Source organism: Trypanosoma brucei, chromosome 5 (assembly GCF_000210295.1).
Source record: "Trypanosoma brucei gambiense DAL972 chromosome 5, complete sequence".
NCBI classification, from domain to species: domain Eukaryota; phylum Euglenozoa; class Kinetoplastea; order Trypanosomatida; family Trypanosomatidae; genus Trypanosoma; species Trypanosoma brucei.
The window spans coordinates 245,470-262,558 of record NC_026738.1 but is presented as its reverse complement, the minus strand read 5'-3'; the positions used below and the strand labels follow the sequence as shown (position 1 = coordinate 262,558).

At 42.7% G+C, this 17,089-nt stretch overlaps 9 protein-coding genes across 9 annotated transcripts; 3 read left to right on the top strand and 6 right to left on the bottom strand.

Annotated features, from left to right (window-relative positions):
- Positions 1 to 1,120: 1,120 nt before the first annotated feature.
- TbgDal_V1180 (hypothetical protein, conserved) lies at positions 1,121 to 2,212 on the bottom strand (the record flags this gene model as incomplete). Its single annotated transcript, XM_011774965.1, has 1 exon — positions 1,121 to 2,212. The coding sequence occupies one exon, from the start codon at positions 2,210 to 2,212 to the stop codon at positions 1,121 to 1,123; it is 1,092 nt and encodes a 363-aa protein (XP_011773267.1).
- Positions 2,213 to 2,942: 730 nt separating this feature from the next.
- TbgDal_V1170 (hypothetical protein, unlikely) lies at positions 2,943 to 3,680 on the top strand (the record flags this gene model as incomplete). Its single annotated transcript, XM_011774964.1, has 1 exon — positions 2,943 to 3,680. The coding sequence occupies one exon, from the start codon at positions 2,943 to 2,945 to the stop codon at positions 3,678 to 3,680; it is 738 nt and encodes a 245-aa protein (XP_011773266.1).
- A 1,658-nt stretch (positions 3,681 to 5,338) lies between these two features.
- TbgDal_V1160 (hypothetical protein, unlikely) lies at positions 5,339 to 5,668 on the top strand (the record flags this gene model as incomplete). The annotated part of the gene is made up of 1 exon (XM_011774963.1): positions 5,339 to 5,668. One exon carries the CDS (start codon positions 5,339 to 5,341, stop codon positions 5,666 to 5,668), a length of 330 nt encoding a protein of 109 aa, XP_011773265.1.
- Positions 5,669 to 5,978: 310 nt separating this feature from the next.
- On the top strand, positions 5,979 to 6,422 carry TbgDal_V1150 (hypothetical protein, unlikely; the record flags this gene model as incomplete). Its single annotated transcript, XM_011774962.1, has 1 exon — positions 5,979 to 6,422. The coding sequence occupies one exon, from the start codon at positions 5,979 to 5,981 to the stop codon at positions 6,420 to 6,422; it is 444 nt and encodes a 147-aa protein (XP_011773264.1).
- A 470-nt stretch (positions 6,423 to 6,892) lies between these two features.
- TbgDal_V1140 (casein kinase, putative) lies at positions 6,893 to 7,891 on the bottom strand (the record flags this gene model as incomplete). Its single annotated transcript, XM_011774961.1, has 1 exon — positions 6,893 to 7,891. The coding sequence occupies one exon, from the start codon at positions 7,889 to 7,891 to the stop codon at positions 6,893 to 6,895; it is 999 nt and encodes a 332-aa protein (XP_011773263.1).
- Positions 7,892 to 8,404: 513 nt separating this feature from the next.
- Positions 8,405 to 8,953, bottom strand: TbgDal_V1130 (hypothetical protein, unlikely; the record flags this gene model as incomplete). Its single annotated transcript, XM_011774960.1, has 1 exon — positions 8,405 to 8,953. One exon carries the CDS (start codon positions 8,951 to 8,953, stop codon positions 8,405 to 8,407), a length of 549 nt encoding a protein of 182 aa, XP_011773262.1.
- Positions 8,954 to 9,986: 1,033 nt separating this feature from the next.
- Positions 9,987 to 10,979, bottom strand: TbgDal_V1120 (casein kinase I, epsilon isoform, putative; the record flags this gene model as incomplete). The annotated part of the gene is made up of 1 exon (XM_011774959.1): positions 9,987 to 10,979. The coding sequence occupies one exon, from the start codon at positions 10,977 to 10,979 to the stop codon at positions 9,987 to 9,989; it is 993 nt and encodes a 330-aa protein (XP_011773261.1).
- A 1,392-nt stretch (positions 10,980 to 12,371) lies between these two features.
- On the bottom strand, positions 12,372 to 13,934 carry TbgDal_V1110 (hypothetical protein, conserved; the record flags this gene model as incomplete). Its single annotated transcript, XM_011774958.1, has 1 exon — positions 12,372 to 13,934. One exon carries the CDS (start codon positions 13,932 to 13,934, stop codon positions 12,372 to 12,374), a length of 1,563 nt encoding a protein of 520 aa, XP_011773260.1.
- Positions 13,935 to 14,480: 546 nt separating this feature from the next.
- Positions 14,481 to 16,661, bottom strand: TbgDal_V1100 (hypothetical protein, conserved; the record flags this gene model as incomplete). The annotated part of the gene is made up of 1 exon (XM_011774957.1): positions 14,481 to 16,661. The coding sequence occupies one exon, from the start codon at positions 16,659 to 16,661 to the stop codon at positions 14,481 to 14,483; it is 2,181 nt and encodes a 726-aa protein (XP_011773259.1).
- Positions 16,662 to 17,089: the final 428 nt, after the last annotated feature.

Genomic DNA, 17,089 nt, shown 5'->3' with positions numbered 1-17,089 from the left:
AGAAAAAAAGAAAGGGATGGGCGATGACTTCGAGACTGTTTTGAATTTCACCGATGCCTCCGAGCCGGGAAGTCATTTATTTATTTTTTGTTTTTTTGTTTTTATTATAAAAGTTTTGCCCGGGAGGAGCGCATGGCACCCGTCACACGCAAGTGTGAACGGTCGCTCTGAAATCACACAGATGAAAACAACAACAACAACAATATTAACAAAAAAAAAAAGGAAACTGTGGGTGGGTAAGTGGAAAATTTAGGAAAAATAAAAAAAACAATTGGGGAAAAGTGGTAGAACTCAGAAAAGTATAGCGACCTCAAAACCAAACAAATACCCGCTTTTCATCTTTTTTTTTTTAATTTCACTTCTGTAAAAAAAAAAAAAGAAACAAAAACAAAAAACTCTTCATTCTTTCTTTTGTACGTCTTTCTGTCTGCTTGATCTTTATCGTTTTTGTTGTTTTTTTTTTCATAAATCCTTTTCCTCTACGATTTATGTATTACTTTTTTCTTTAAATTCTCCTTCGAACCTTCAGCCGATGTGCAGTTGTCGTCTCTTCATTCATTTAACATACGAGAAGGGAAATAATGGAAGGAAGAAACCTGACGACAACAAAAGCAAAAGAAGAGAAAGAGGGAAAAAAAAAAAAGTAAAAAAATCGGAGCCCATAACTCACTTGTTTTCTGTCTTTGTTTTCTTCTTCAGGCGAATGTATAAATAAATACAGATCCTGATCCGGAAGGAGAAAAAATGAAGGAAAGAGAGCGAACCGCAAAACATAACATCATAACAAAGAAAACGAAAAGAAAAGGGTGAGAATGAGGAAAAGTGTGGGAGGCTCTGAGTCACCAACGCACATAGAGCGCGGCAACAGTTTCACAAACATGGCTCCACAAATGCACAAGCTCTAAACTTTATAAAGTAACCTTAACAACTCATTTTACCTTCCCATTCCTCATTCCATTTTCTTTCCCTTCTTCCCCCACCTCGCTTTGCGCATATATATATATATATATATATATATATATCTTCTATTTCTTTTCCTCCTCATCTTTCCTTCCTTCATTCCTTCATTCCTTCATTCCTTTATTTATTTATTCCGTACAAGCGCACAGGTAAGGCGTCTTCACAAGGAAAGAAACATATCCAGACCTTCTCCTCGTCCCTCATTGCCCTCCCGCTTCAAATGGGATTGGCTTTGCTCACCGCATGAAGCACTTCTTGATGCACGGCAGAAATATCCGGACTCATTACCAACGCTGCTGCAGGTGGAGTGCTCGGCATCATCCACATTTTCAACATCAACACCACTGGCATTACCACCGGTGTTGTTGCTCTCCTTGATGGCAGCAAAGTCCGCGCAGGGCAAATTTTGTTCCGGTACGCTCGTGCATTGGGACCTCTCCGCCACATAATTGAATCGCTTCCACGCTGTTAGCTCAGGCACTCCCGAGCTTATCATGGCGGGTGTTTCCTTTTCATTCCCCTCTTCATTGGCATACGTCCCCGCATTACCCTCAGTAATCGCCTCGTTTCCACAACTGTCACTTTTATTGTACGGCCTGGTGAAAACATCCGGCATTGTGCTGTAATAACGGGATACAGTTGGAAGAATGTTATGGCAGTAGGGATTATGTCGGACACGGCCACGAATCCGAATGGATCCGGAAACCACACGGCGCCCCCCACACGGCACAGCAGCAGCAGCAGCAACAACACGTTGCATCGGACGACAAATGTGCATCGCCGCATCTGTTAAGCCCCCTGCTGTTGTTGTTGTTGTTGCCGTCGTCATCACACCTCTACGGTTGGCAACATGAGATGAGTGATGTTTGGATCCTGACAAGGCCGATACGGCGCGATGCCACAGTTTCTGGAACGATGTAATCGCATCTTTCGTCACGAGTCCATCCATGATGTTCATCTCTGCCGTGCGGAGCTCCTCCTCACCATGTGCAAACATGCAGCGTATATCATATGGGCATGTTCCGTATTGCACGAAGTTTTTGCACAGCTTTGTCTTGTAGCGCTCCGCCAAGACGTTTTTTTGTCCCTCCTCTTCTTCACATCCAGCGCTGCTGAAGCAACTCGGGCTGTGGCTCCGGTTGTAACCGATGGTGTACAATTCCTCAAGGCTGGTGGAATGGCGCGAAAGCTGCGGGCAGACAACCGTGTCGCTCATGGATTCAACAACAGGTGCAGATGTTGCAGTGCTCATTTTCAAAACACGTGAATAAACTCTCTGGTTTCCTGATGTTGTGTTAATGAAATGAGGACAAACAAACAAATATTAACACCGAGTTGCGGCGGGTGGCTGGAAATTTTTTTTTTTAAATGGCAAGGTTTGAGATTGGCGGTGGTAGTTGATCTGGGCGAGAGTGAAGGTGGTAGTTGTTTTCTTCCTTCTCTCTTCACAAGAAATTGAGGTTTATTTATTTCTTTTGCTTTCTTCTTACAAAACTGAACGAAAAAAAAAAAGTATCGCTTTGTTGTGGGTTTGTTTGGTTTTCTTTTCTTTTCGAGTCCGCTTTCTTCTATAAACAGAGGTGTGCGAGAAGAAAGGAGAAGTAAATGAATGAATGAATGAATGAATGAGTGAGTGGAAAAAAAAAACAGGTAAATAAAGCACTAAAGTTTGCAACATTATATTGAATCAGCAACAGAAAAAAAAAGAGGGGGGAGGTAAAATAAAAAAGGGCAAAGGTAAAATAAAATAATAAGAAAGCAAAAAAAAAAAGGAGAGCAGACGACCGGATGCAAGAAGGCCGGAAGGAAGGGAATGCAACAGCCATAAAGAGAGCGCGCAGAGAAAGCAGAAGGATGACAGCAAGATATAAATATATAAATAATGAAGGAGGTGAAAAGAAAAAAAAAAAGAAAAGAACAGTCAAAAGGATTTTTAAAAAAAAGATATAAATAAATGAATCAATATATTTATATTCATCTATATGGAAACAAGTGAAGAAGGAAATAAAAAAGTCTGGGGAATCGCCCCCCTCAAAAGCAAAAAACGGAAAAAAAAACGAACAAAACACCACCTACCTTCCGGTTGCTTTTCTTCCCTTCTTTTAGTCTTTTTATCATTATTATTATTATTATTTCCTTCCTTTCTTTTTTCACTTTTGACTTCTTTAATTATTTTCTTTTCAGACAAATTATGTGCAAACGCAAATCATACATACATACATATATACACATACACATATGTATACAAATATTATTTTATGTGTATATGTGCAGCGTCAGTCCAGATGATAGTTTACTCACATCTTCTGTATGATTTTTTTTTGTTTTGCTTTCCTTTCCTTTTTTTGTTTGTTTGTTTACTTTTGTTGTTGTTGTTGTTGTTGTTGTTGTTCCTTCAACTCTTTTTATTCTCTCTCATTCTTTTCCCCTTTTTGTTCTTTTTTTTTTTAATTCCTTCCTTCCTTCTATTTTCCTTTGATTTTCTTTTTTTTTTTTGTTATTTTTTTTTCTTCTTTCTTTCTTTCGTGAAACTTTCATGGCCCTTTGCTTTACACCCTCAGCTCCAGTCGATACAGACAGAAAATACGCATACAGAGAAAAGAAAAGAAAAGAAAAAAAAACAAGAAGAAGAAAGGGACTGGCACAAAAACAGACACAAAATCAAAACTCAAAAAAATGGAAGAAAAATGGAAGAAAAAGGAAAAAAAAAAGTAAAGTAAAGGGGAGGGGGAAATCATCATGATAAAAAAGACATTAAAACACAAAAAAAACATTAATATTAGTAACAATATTAATATGATAATAGCAATTTTTTTTTCTTTTCTTTTCTTTCTCTCTCTCTTTCTCTCTTGCTGTTTTTTTTTCTTTTCTTCATCCTCCTCTTCCTCCTTTTAAAAAAAGAAAAGGAAGAAAAAAAAAAACAGCACGACGGGAAAAGTGAGAAAAATTCACCAACAGCAATGGAAAGTGCAGCAGACGGCAAACAAAACCAATATTTACAAAAAAAAAAAAAAACGAGGACAGAACCGACATTTGAAACGGTGATGATTCCTCAGAGGAAAAAAGGAAAAAAAAAAAAGCATAAACAATTCTCCATACACACTCAATGCGGTTCTTCCGCCACTTATATCTGTTCCCTTAACCGCATACATTTTTATACGCTTTAAATTATTTATTTTAATTATCCACTTTTTCGTTATATTAATTTAATATTATACCCACCGCGCCACTGTGCCATTATTTTATACACTTCGGCACGTAACAAAAACAACAACAACAACAACAACAACAAATTTTACTATCATCTATATTCCTTTTTCTTTTTTTTTTTTTACTTTCCCCTTTCCTTTTATCTTCCTTTTATTTTCCCCCTTCCCTTTTATTTGATCAAAAAAAAAAAAATTCCTCTAATTTCACCATTTAATTAACAAAACAAATCAATGCTTCAGTTGCACAAACACTTGCAACTGTAATAATGATACAAAAATGCTATCGACTTTGCCTCTTCTCCACCTTTTTTTTAAAAAAAATAAAATAAAATAAAAATATATGTATATTCGTTGGGGAAATGATGCTTGTGTTCGTGTAAAAGTGCATTTTGTTTTCTTCATTTTGTTTGTTTGTTTGTTTGTTGTAATTATATGATGTGATTGGTGGAACATTTGTTATTTTAAGTATTGTTCTTGTTGTTCGTGTTTTTTTTTCTTTTTTTCTTTTGAGTTTTAATGTTGTGTCGGCCAGAGTCATATATCCCTTTTTTTAAAAAAAAAAAATCATTTCTTCTTCAATTATTCCCTTTCTTTCTTTTTCTTTTTTCTTTTCATCTCATCTCATCTCGACTCGACTGTCATTCCCTGTTTAATTCTTTCCACCCTCTGTTATTGTTATTTTGGTTTGTTTTTGTTTGTTTGCTTGCTTGTTTATTTTCCTCTCTTCGAACAGGAAAAAAAAAAGTCAACAACAACAACAACAACAACAACAACAACAACAACGAATAACAAAAAAAATTTACATACATTCGCCATTCATTGAAAAATGAAAACAACCAAAACACACAAGAAAAAACAAAAAGAAAAAAAACTCAAAGGAACGCAAAACACACGATGCCTCCCCTTCGCCACAGTAAGATAACAATAATAGTGACAATAATGTTGATGATGATCATAACAATAATACGCATAAGTATATAAAATAACGGGAAAAGAAGAGGGAAGGAAGGAAGAAGCGAAGAAACGAAGAAACGAAGAAGAAGAAAGAAATTAGTTGTAATATACATGATAGTATTTTATTCCTTTTCCTTTTTTTTTCTTGAATTTTTGCTTACTTTTTCTTGTTTTTGTTTTGTATTAATAAAAACGACTCATCTATAAATATATACATGACACGCCACATATATGGGGCCAAATTTTTTTTAAAAAAACGCCGAGGCGCACATTCTTCTTTATTTTTCTTGTGTTTCGTTTTATTATTCTTCTTTCCTGTACTCCGTCGCCACCGCCCCCCTCCCCCCTTAACCCCTCTCCTCTCTTTCTTTTCCTTTTTTCAAAAAAAAAAAGGAAATTTCCCATTATTTTCCTCTCATCACCACAACTTCACGCCTAACTTAACTTTTTCCTTCCTTCTTTCCTCTCCTCCCTTTTGTTTTTCCCCTCTCTTTCTCTCTTTACATAAATATATAAATATGTTGACTCAAGTACACCCTTTGTAATATTTATAACGACAACTGCGAGCTTTTGCGATGCGACAGCGGGATTCCATTAACCGCTACCCGCATCATCTCACACCATCCCCTTCTTTTTATATTATTTTATTTTTTCTTTCTTTCCTTCTTTCCTTCATTTTTCTTTAATTCCGTCTCTTCTCTTTCTCTCTCTAATGCCATTCATCTTCTGAACACTTCCCCCCTTTGCTCCATCATTTGACTGAGGGAAATTTCCAGATGCACAAAAACTAACAGCAGCAGCAACAACAACAGTAGTAATAATAATAATAATAATCGAGTAAAGCCACATCAAGTAATGCGCGGAAAATTGGAACAATGCGTGACTGTTGTCATTGTGGTGACTTTCAACTCATTGATTTGTAGTTGTTGTTGTTGTTTTTTGGTATCTGTCTTTTCTCTCCTTTTCTTCTATTCGCTTCTCTTCTCTTTTTTTTTTCTTTTCTTTGTGTCTTGTCTCGTTAACTTTTTGCTTTCTTTGTCTAATGCACCCTTTTTCTCCTCCTTTCCAACTCCTCGTTCATTTGTTCGATCATTCATTTTCTTCGTGTTTGTCATTTCCACCTCCGCAATCCTTTTCTTCCTTCTCTCACTTTTTAGGCTTTCTGCATCCTTCAAACCGACACATAAACCTCCACCACCTCAAACACTTGCCATAAGGAAGGAAAAAAAAGAAAAAAAAACACAAACAAATACACAAACACACACACACACAAAAAAAAAAACGCAATCTGTGCTGTAACGTGTTTCCTGCGGTGGGTAACGGAGCGTCGTGTTTGGGTTTCTTTTTTTCAAAAAAAAAAAAATCTCCACAGCCTAATTACACATATGATAGTCAAATTTTTTTTTTCCTCATCCCTCCTCCCTTTCCATATCCCTCTCACATCTTTTATTTTTATATCACATTTTGTTTGGGGGGCTCTTGATTGCTTTTGTTGTTGTTGTTGTTGTTTTTCTCTTTTTTTTTTTTTCTCCCCCCCCCCCCTTTTTCGTTTGTTTGGGTTCGCTTGAGTGCGTTCCATTCCCCCCTTTTGTTTACTATCGGTTTGCTTTGTACAGTCACGCATCTTCAAATTACCGCTGCGCTCCTTGTCTGCCTCCCAATTGTGTAATGGGCAGTTCACCCTCTTTCTCTCTCTTATTCTCTTCTTCTCTTATTTCCTTCTTTTCTTTTTTTTTTTTTCCTTCTCCTTTTCTTCTATCTTCGTCTCTTTAGACGGGATGTTCATCTTCCTTTTCAGATCCACGCCGTTGCTGCTGTTGTTGTTGCTGCTGCTGCTGATCCGCACGGCCCTCTTGCAACGTGTCGTGAATCCGCTTTAGTGTCCAGTCAAAAACATAATCCACATGATAACCTTCACGCACAAAAAGCTCACGGAAGAGACGTTTCAAATAACTGTAATCCGGTTTGTCCTCAAAATGTAGACTACGGGTGTAGTTCAAATATGCCGCAAACTCAGCAGGGAAGCTCCTGCAGAGAGTCTCTACGGATGTGGTCTGCTTCCTATCAGAAATACGGGCGTACTTCTCCTGTTTGGTGTGTGCCTTTAAACCCTGCCACGGCAGTGAGCCACGGAGGAAATACATGAGGATATAACCGATACCTTCCAAATCATCACGTCGGCTCTGCTCAATGCCAATATGTGTGTTGATGGAACAGTAACGTGCCGTCCCAGTTAAACTTTTGCCTTCCTTGTATGGAATGTGCTGATGTGTTCGTGCATCACGGTACTTCTTTGCAAGTCCGAAGTCAATGATGTACACGTGGTGGCCCTTCTTTCCCGTTCCCATTAGGAAGTTATCAGGTTTAATATCACGGTGAATTATACTCTTACTGTGGACAAATTCAATACGCGCAATCATCTGCTCCGCTAACATCAGCGTTGTTTTCAATGACAGCCGACGACCACAGAAACTGAAAAGATCCTCCAATGAGGGCCCGAGAAGATCAATAACCATCACGTTAAATTCCCCTTCTACGCCATGGTAAAGAACATTAGGAATACCCACAACACCGCCACCAGCGTTGAGAACGCGGTAAAAGCGGGCCTCAAAGGCAAGTTGCGGGTGGCGGGTTTTTACCTGCTCCAACTTGATGGCAACCGGATCACCTGTTTGAATATTTGTCCCCCGGAATATTTCACCAAACGAACCGGAACCAATTTTTTGCCCGATGCGGAATCGGTTTCCCACACGAAGCTCTACGCTCATTGTTTATAACCGACAGTTTCTGTTTTTGATTCTCTTTCTTCTCTTTTTTTTTTGTTTGATTTTGGTTGGATTATTGCCGCTGTCACCGCTGCTCTCGCCGCTGCTGTTGGGGTTGTTGTTTATTTAATCTATAATTCCTCCTCAGCTCGTCGCGACCTGTTGCTGTCGCACACCTTTCTTATAAAATAATTTCAATCACCTTCGCGTGTCCTCCTTCTATCCTTATTTTACTTTTTTTTGTAGAATTTGTTTGTTTGTTGGTTTGTTTGCTTTTCCTCCTTTAATTTTTTTTCTCCTGCTTTTGTTGCTCGTTTTGTTTTTTCCTTTTGTCCCTTTGCAGTCCTTTATTATTTGTTTTTTTTTCTCGTTTCTACCTCCGTTTCTAAAACCACGTAATGTTTGGCCCGAAAACGGAAACGAAAGGATAATTATAATAATAATAACAATAATAATAAAGGAACAAAAAAAAGAGGAAAGGAAAGGAAATATGAAAGGACTGTTAGTTTATGAAACTCATTGCAAATGCACTTTTCTTTTTATTTGTAAAATTATTATATATTCATGAGGAAACAGAAATATGAGAGGAAACGGACCCAGAAAAAGAAAAAAAAGGAAATATGACCGCCAGTTATGTACACTATCACGAGTTGCGGAAGGCAGGAATAGGGAAAATAAAATCTGGGGGAAAAAAGAAAAAGAAAAAAAGGAAAACGTGCGAGTCAAATAACTTGAGAGAAATAATAGCACTTTCAGAAATATATATAAATATATAAACATATAAACATAAACATATATATGTATATATATTATATGTTCATGTATGTATGTATGTATCCGTGTTTTCCTTATCCTCCTAACAACAATAATTATGAAAATAAAAAAAAGAATTAAACGAAACAATAAACAAATTGCCCCCACATTTCTTCTACAACACCCATTGCACTTTCCCCGAAAGCATGTGTGCCTATTCCCCACCATATCTCCACCTAAAGCAGAATTAACGACAAAACAAAGCAGCCAAAAAAAAGAAGAAAATAAAATAAATAAATAAAGACTTATCATATATTTTATATTTTTTAAAAAAAAGGAAAAAAAGGAAGAAATCGTTCTGTTTCACACCGCACACTCCTGACATACACACAATCTCTCTCCCTTCGTGTATTATTTATTTGATTGTCCCTTACATATTACATTAAAAGTTATATATATATATATATGTTATTATCATTTTTGTTACATTCATGCAGTACAAACGTATGGTGAAGGCTCGTGTGAAAGCGTTTACATAAACTTGAAACAGGCCCATAAAGGCTTCACGTTGCATTACAAGTGATAGCAACGACCATAACAATACAAAAAAAAAACAGTTAAAAGAAAAATCAGCAAAAGGTAAAGCAACTAACAGAATACTGTAAGTTCTTATTTCATGGCAAAACGACCTCGAATATATCACCTCACTAACACATCGTTGTTCTCATCCCTACTTTCATTTTTCTTTCGTTTTCCCTGTTTCCCTCATCTTCCTCATCCATAAAAGGAAAAAAACAACAATGAAATAACGATAATAACAGTAATAATAGTAATAATAATAGTGGTAGTAACAGTATTATTAAAGGGAAAAGAAAGGGAAAGGGAAATATAAAACGGTCGCGTATATTAATTCTTCCCCATTTCCATTATGTCCCCCACTTTTCTCCCACAGATTCACACACATATAATTCACTTCGTTGGTGTGGTGTAAAATAGTCAAGTATTTTTACATCCCCTTATGAGGGGAAGGTAAAGCAAAACATATGAAAAAAAATGGTGAAGTGGTGAGCCAAAAAGGGAGAGGAAAATACGCGATCCGGTGGATTAGTACACGGAGACATAAAACAAGAGGAGAGAGGGAAAGAAAAAAAAAGGGGAGGGCCGACAGGCTTCAGCACACGGGCACATATATAAAATGTACGTAAACAGATATGTTAGTTCGCGCGCAAGCGAAGCTTGGAGAGAACAATGGAAATGAACAAATAACAACAATAATGATAGTACCAATAACAATAATAATAATAATAATTGGTTGTGTGTTATGGGGTTAAAAAATTGCTCCCCATCATTCGGTGTCATCACTCTCCTCATCACCGTCTTCAAGCGCAGCATCACTGGAGGGATGTAATGTGTCGTGAATCCGCTTTAGTGTCCAGTCAAAAACATAATCCATATGATAACCTTCACGCACAAAAAGCTCACGGAAGAGACGTTTCAAATAACTGTAATCCGGTTTGTCCTCAAAATGTAGACTACGGGTGTAGTTCAAATATGCCGCAAACTCAGCAGGGAAGCCTCGGCAGAGAGTTTCCAAGGGAGTAGCCATCTTCAACTTTGCAAGTCGCATATATCGTTCCCTCTTCGTAGGTGCCTTTAAACCCTGCCACGGCAGTGAGCCACGGAGGAAATACATGAGGATATAACCGATACCTTCCAAATCATCACGTCGGCTCTGCTCAATGCCAATATGTGTGTTGATGGAACAGTAACGTGCCGTCCCAGTTAAACTTTTGCCTTCCTTGTATGGAATGTGCTGATGTGTTCGTGCATCACGGTACTTCTTTGCAAGTCCGAAGTCAATGATGTACACGTGATGGCCCTTCTTTCCCGTTCCCATTAGGAAGTTATCAGGTTTAATATCACGGTGAATTATACTCTTACTGTGGACAAATTCAATACGCGCAATCATCTGCTCCGCTAACATCAGCGTTGTTTTCAATGACAGCCGACGACCACAGAAACTGAAAAGATCCTCCAATGAGGGCCCGAGAAGATCCATAACCATCACGTTAAAATCTCCCTGTACGCCGTAATGAAGAATATTAGGAATACCCACTAAGTGATCCCCTCCCGCTCTTCTGAGATGATGATACATCCACACCTCCGACCGCAGCCGCTGCTGACCGCGCGCCGGCTCCAACTTCACCACAATGTGCTCACCTGTTTGAATATTTGTCCCTTGGAAAACATCACCAAAAGAGCCAGATCCTATTTGCTTTACAACGTGGTACTTCCCACCAATCAGTGTGTTGCGACTAATGCGCCCGTCGCCACCCATTCCTTTAACACCTATATGTAACGATATTATACAATATTCAACGCTACCTCCTTTTATTACTCCACCTCCCTCTTAGTCTAATATATATATATATGTGTGTGTATGTCCGTTGTCAGTGACTCCTTCGTGTGCCTATCTACTTCCTACCACTGCAACTGATGCTTCCGCAGGCGCTCCCGTTTACGCCAGTGCTTTTGGTTTCACCTTTTGTTCTGCCTTCTTGTTGTTGTCGCTGTTGTTCAGAAATTTCCGTCACCCCCTCTTTTTTCCACCCCACGCTATTAATTGCTCCTTTTCAACTCCAAGCACACCCCTCAGTGGAGGGACTTTTTTTTTTTCTGTCCTCTCGACCACCGCTGCCTTGCCGAAGAGATTTTTCAGTCCTCTTTGGGTTCGTTTCTTCTTCGCAGTGGCGGTTGGGGGCCGCGGGAGTCTATAGAAGGTAAATTATGGCCTGTTAAGTCGGGAAACCAAACTAAATGTTTTGGTGTTAGTCCTACACAACCACACGGCTATCCTACCCCCCCCCAAAGCTCTTTCTTTTGTTGTCCCTTTTCTTCCCCCGCCCCCCTACCTGATTGTCGGTCTGTTTGTTTTATTTACACTGTTTTGTCCGTTGTTGCTTTTTAATCCTGCACGCACTCTTCTGTTGCTTTATCTTCCAGTTATGACCTCTTTATGCTTGAGGTTCTTGTGTCTTGTCCAAGACCCCTCCTTCTCTTCTTTTCCTCCTTCGTTAAAGTCCCAAATATATATATATATATATGTTCCTTACTCGGTACCGTTGAGTCCCTCTTCTCCAAAGTTACAAGGAACAAAACCAAAGGATGAAAGAGAGCTGATGTGAATGAATGAGGCAACATTAATAACGATACAAAACCAAACACAAAGGGGGAATAAGAACCATGGAAAGACAACAGAGATCCCTCACTGTCAGCGGCACAGAACGGTGCCCCTTACGGGAAAGAGATGGAGAGAAACCTGACGCTAGGAACAGATACCGGAAATATATATACACATATAATTATACGCGCATATGAGCAAAAAAAAAAAAAAAATACTACCACAGGTAGGCAGGAGGGAAAGAACACATTAGCAGAGGTCCTCATAATCTCCCCTGCACTACTGCCATACTTCCTTCCGTTGCACTCAGCTCACAAAAAGCAGTTTCATACCCTTCCACTGGTCTCCACTCTCCGCTTTTTTCCCTATAGGCTCTGACACTATTCCTTACAAATAATGCATGGCCGCCACACGCTCACATACACACACACGCACACACACGCATTTTCCTTCCCCTCCCCCTCTTTTCTTGTCACCTTTTCCTCACCGCAGAGACGCACACACACACACAGCGGGCGCTCTCTCAGTGGATGAAAAGTGACCAACGTATTAGGAGCGTCGCCTGACTTCTTCATCTTCGCTGTCTTCACCATCATCACGCCCCACGTATTCCGTAGATGCTCCACCATAATATCTGTTTGCTCTACTCCCCTGTCCTCCTTCCATCGCACTGTTCCGTAAAGCCCTTCGGTTCTCCTCTTCTTCATTCTCAGCGAGCATTTGTGCCATTGTGCGTACCCGACTGTTGGGTGGGCGTGCCGCACGAGTGGCCGATGTTCCCGACGCCTGAGGGGCAGTTGACGAGTTGCCGAAGCCACTCGCGCGGCCAAACCACGACGAAACCATGCCAAATACTTCAGTCGCACCCGATTTTACCTGACTGGTAGCTGCTCCATAGGAAGGAGCGCCCGTCGGAATGACACGCACAACTGAGGAATTGCGCATTCCAATGGTCTCAAGAGTCCGGGTTTCCTCCTCCACGGTAAAGCGATGTGGTGGATACGGTCGCGCGAAGACAAACTCGTTGTGCTCCAGTAAAGTTGCCACCTGTTCACGCACATTCGCAGCCAAAGTGGCGGTGGAGCTATCAAGCCCACGCACCGTGTAGGTTTCGCCGTTGGGTAGACCGCAGCGCAGGTCTATGCCATTAGAGGCACTTTGGGAATCTGCGGTAGCCACTGCTGTTTTATCTCCTTCTTCATTTACTGTGCTAGAACCGCACGGCGGGTGTTCGGTTTGTTTCCCTTCTTCAGGGCCACTAACCGTCTCAGTCTCCAGCCGCTCATCAGAGCCGCCGCCTCTGTATTTAACACGGCACCCTTCACCATCACGACATTCCACCACACTCCTCTTACTGTGAGGTGCCTCGTCACTATCACCCTTAGCGACACCACCCTCATCTTTGTCTCCGGCCCGTTTCTCCCCCATTTGAGATGGTACTGCAGGATGAGTCCGCGTTGTATCACCAGCAGGGGCGGCACGCGCCGCAGGAGTAACGCCAACCGTGGAGAGCGCTCCGAACCGCGGTGCTCCAGCATCCTGAGGTTGAGACAGCAACAAACGCTGCTGTGCCGCATTCATGTCTCCCACTTGTGTGAGAAATGTGCTCCGTGCCCCAGTCGTCTCCGGCACCTGAAGCCCCTGAAACGATGTGCGAAGTACGTTGCTGATGTTTGCAGGAGTCAAGTTGGGTCCGTGCAACGCGACGCGTTCCATCCCACTCTGCTTCGGCGAAAAAACAAAGAGACAAGGAGCAACATCTTTGGCCTCTGGAACGGCGGCAACGAACAATTCATGAGCAGCCGATCCTGCAACAATTAGGTGCACAACCACCACGCTGTCGAGTCTTGACTCATTCAGAAACACTTCCAGGGCCCGGCGCTGCAGTGGCCCGCTGTGTTGGATGGCTTCGGAACTGAAACGGAAGTTGGGGTTGATTACCTTCTTGCCATGCACTCGGTCAGAGGCGTAAAACTCTGGGATGTCGTCGCAGTTTAGTGAACAGGTAGCTGCGGCCGCTGCTGAGTCAGCGCTGTTCACAAGAATCAGGAGCGGCGCGCGCCATTTGTTCACGTACGCGAGCGCCGCATCAACGTTCTCACAAACGTACATCACGGTGGTGTAACCTCTGCCAGAAACCTATTAAAGCAGAATAGGAAAGAGAAAAACAAATTTTTTCTTGTATTACATCCACGCCTTTTGTCGTGTTATGACTTACCTTGGCGCATGTTTGTGAATTACACGGTTATTTTCTCACTGCTTGCAACATAACACATTTCAATTCAAATACAACTATCCGCCCGCTCATGCACCGATGATTTCCATTAACCTTCCTTACAATCACTGCGGCAAACCACAGCAACCAGCGTGGGAAGTGGGTAAATGTTATCACCGAGCGGTGTCCGTCAAGGACGGCTGACTTCAGTTATTTACACCCCCCCCTCCCTGCCTCCCTCTGCAGTTAGTGGTAAACGACTTCGGTATTTCCTATCAATGCCCTCCATTAGGCAAAATATATTGGAAAGTTGCACTCACACTGCGGTAATTGTCGAGGCTTCCAGTGTTCCCGCTCCCTGATTCGCCTTCTTCAGCACTTCTGTGCATAACTGTGCCTTTCAGGTCTAAATAGCCCTCCACCTCATAGAATGACGTTCATCATTATGTGTACTTGTGATATACGTCATTCCCGCCCTTTGCGTAAAAGTCGTCAATCCCGCTGTGCACGTAGTTGGCCGCCACATAAGTCGAAGCCTGGGCGTTCGAAAGCACCGGGTAAGGCTTGTAGCACAACACAAAAGCGTCCACCTCCACTCCCACAATTTCCGCATTACTACTGTCACCACCAGGCATTTCCCCCGCACCTGCGTGACCCTCATCGCATCTGACAACATCTTGCGGCAGCGGTGGGTCCGGAGCGGTCCTGAAAACCGCCCGCAGCGCCTCCCGCGGCGAGGCAGTAGAGGCCGCGACGGCATCTATAATCGCTGTCCCAACGATGCGCTCCACAGAGTATTTCCAGCCGCGTGGCACAAACACGACATCCCCCGGTAAGGCACGCACTTCATACACTCGAGAGCTACCACTTGTAGTAGAACCACCATTGACTTGAGGCGAGATGCCTTCAGCGGCCCCTTGACGGAACGTAGACGACGCCTCCTCCACTGCTGCGAGGTTTGCTTTCATACCGTGAAGCACGCGGGCAAAGGTACGCGGGCCCTCAGCAAAGACGTGAGACGGACTCCCGTAGCCTAAGGCCGCCTGGCGGCGCATCCGTTCCTCATTTTGTTCCTTACACATTGCCTCCGCTTCCTCAGGCACATGAAACGATAGAAGCAGTTCGCGTTGCGGAAGCAGATAGGTCTCGCAATCGTTCCTCACCAGTAAATGATTCATATGAACTTCCCCTGGAGCCCTCGTCCTCGAGCCACCGCTAGAGGAGCTGACATCATTTACAGTATTCCCATCCACATCCCCACTTCTGGAACAGGTGCCAAGGTACCCTTCACCACAACTGAAAGAGGGCCGCTTTTCAGTGAGCGTCCGCATGAAGAATGGTACCTTGGGGTCCAACGAAACGCCAAGCTTCCATGGCTCCACAATGCCACCAGCAATCTGTGGCCCACTAGCTGCAAAGTTGGATGTGATGTCATCGTTCCCAGCAGTATTACACCACGGCGTGTTTGACGTGCCTTCAGACCCCTCCTTCCCTGCTGCACAATGTTTTCCACCCCTCGTACGCACACGAAGAAGGCACTGGATGTGTCCGAAGGGTAGTACTGTTGTGCTTGCCGCTGAATTCAGCCCCTCCTCAGCCGAATTCTTTTCTCCACGTGACGCGGTACCATCAACCCCACGCTGCAGCACCGAAAGCGGGGCTCCCACAGCAAAGTGTACAGTTGGCTCCAACCCTCCAGCGAGCCGAAACACTGCAACCCCTTCCACACTCGGCCGTCCGTCATTATCCTTTTCCCGCGCCAGGTGCGAGGGTAATAAACCATCCCCCTTTCCATCGGAAGCAATCGAAGCCTCAGGTCTGCTAACAAACAACGCGGAGTCCGGAAGTTGGGTGTGGACATAAAAGAACGAAGACAAATGGTGCGCAGCATCATGCAACAATCTCGCTACACGCTTCGCCGCTCTAACGTTGGATGCACAATTTCCGTCGTCCATCATCAAGCCACCATGCCCCCCGCTCAACAATCCAGCGAGGGTCACACAAAGCTTCTCACCGCCTTTTGTTAAACTTTCGGTTCCGTCGCCCTCTGTCGCCACCGCATCATTACAAGTTCCTCCCACCGCGAAGTGAGCCTCAATAACACCACACAAGGGTGAAAGCAAACCGTCCACTGATGCCCGTTTGACTAAACCCGCTCCTTCACTACCAACTCCGCTGTGGCACTTGGCCACATTACTGCTGACGCCGCCGTTTCCACTGTAAAAAGGTCCAACAGTCGAAGGTCTCGCATAAAAATACGCTCGCCTCGCTGGATCCCTGTACCCGCGAGAACCTCCGCCCACTTCGCCACGGCCGCCACCTGTGTTTATTGTAAAAGACGGTTCCCGCACACTGCGCCCGCCACGTACGATCAAAACACGACACGGCCGCCGTGCGCCACCAGCCGGGTACAGGGCATGATGAAAAAACAACTTCGACAGGCGTGATTCCGCTGCGACAATGTAACGCGGAGCCGTTGTGAAGAATGGAGCCATAGATTTTAGGTTTGCCCCAGCGATATCGTCAACAAGTGTCTCGGGCAGTGGACAACCTTCCAGAAACTTCCGCACGTATGGAGTTGGCTTCCTGGGCATTCTCAAACGTGCTGCAGTGCGATGCATCATATTATGTGGGAACGAACAACCACCTGACTCCAGCGCAACGGCACTATTTCAGATAGGAGGGAGGAAGGCAAAAAAAAAAAAACAGAAGAGCGTAGAAAAAAAGACAAAAACTTAAAGCGAAGGAAATGTTGACAAAAGCAACAGTAAAGGAAAAAACAGACACACGCACACACATATCGAGGGGGAAAAAAAGACAGAAATCAACACGGTAAAGCTTTGCTTTTCATCTGTTGTTTGATGTTAGTGTGGAAGGGGGTGACTAAGGTGAGTAACCCAACATTTGAACAAAAAAAAAAAAAGAAAAAATTTTCTGTTCAAAACGAACAACAAATAGAGAAGGAGTGCGTCTGCGAGCATGTGCATTATGGCATACTCGCCTTTCTTTATTCTTTCACTTTTTTTTTTCAAATTATTCGTCTCTTAACCTC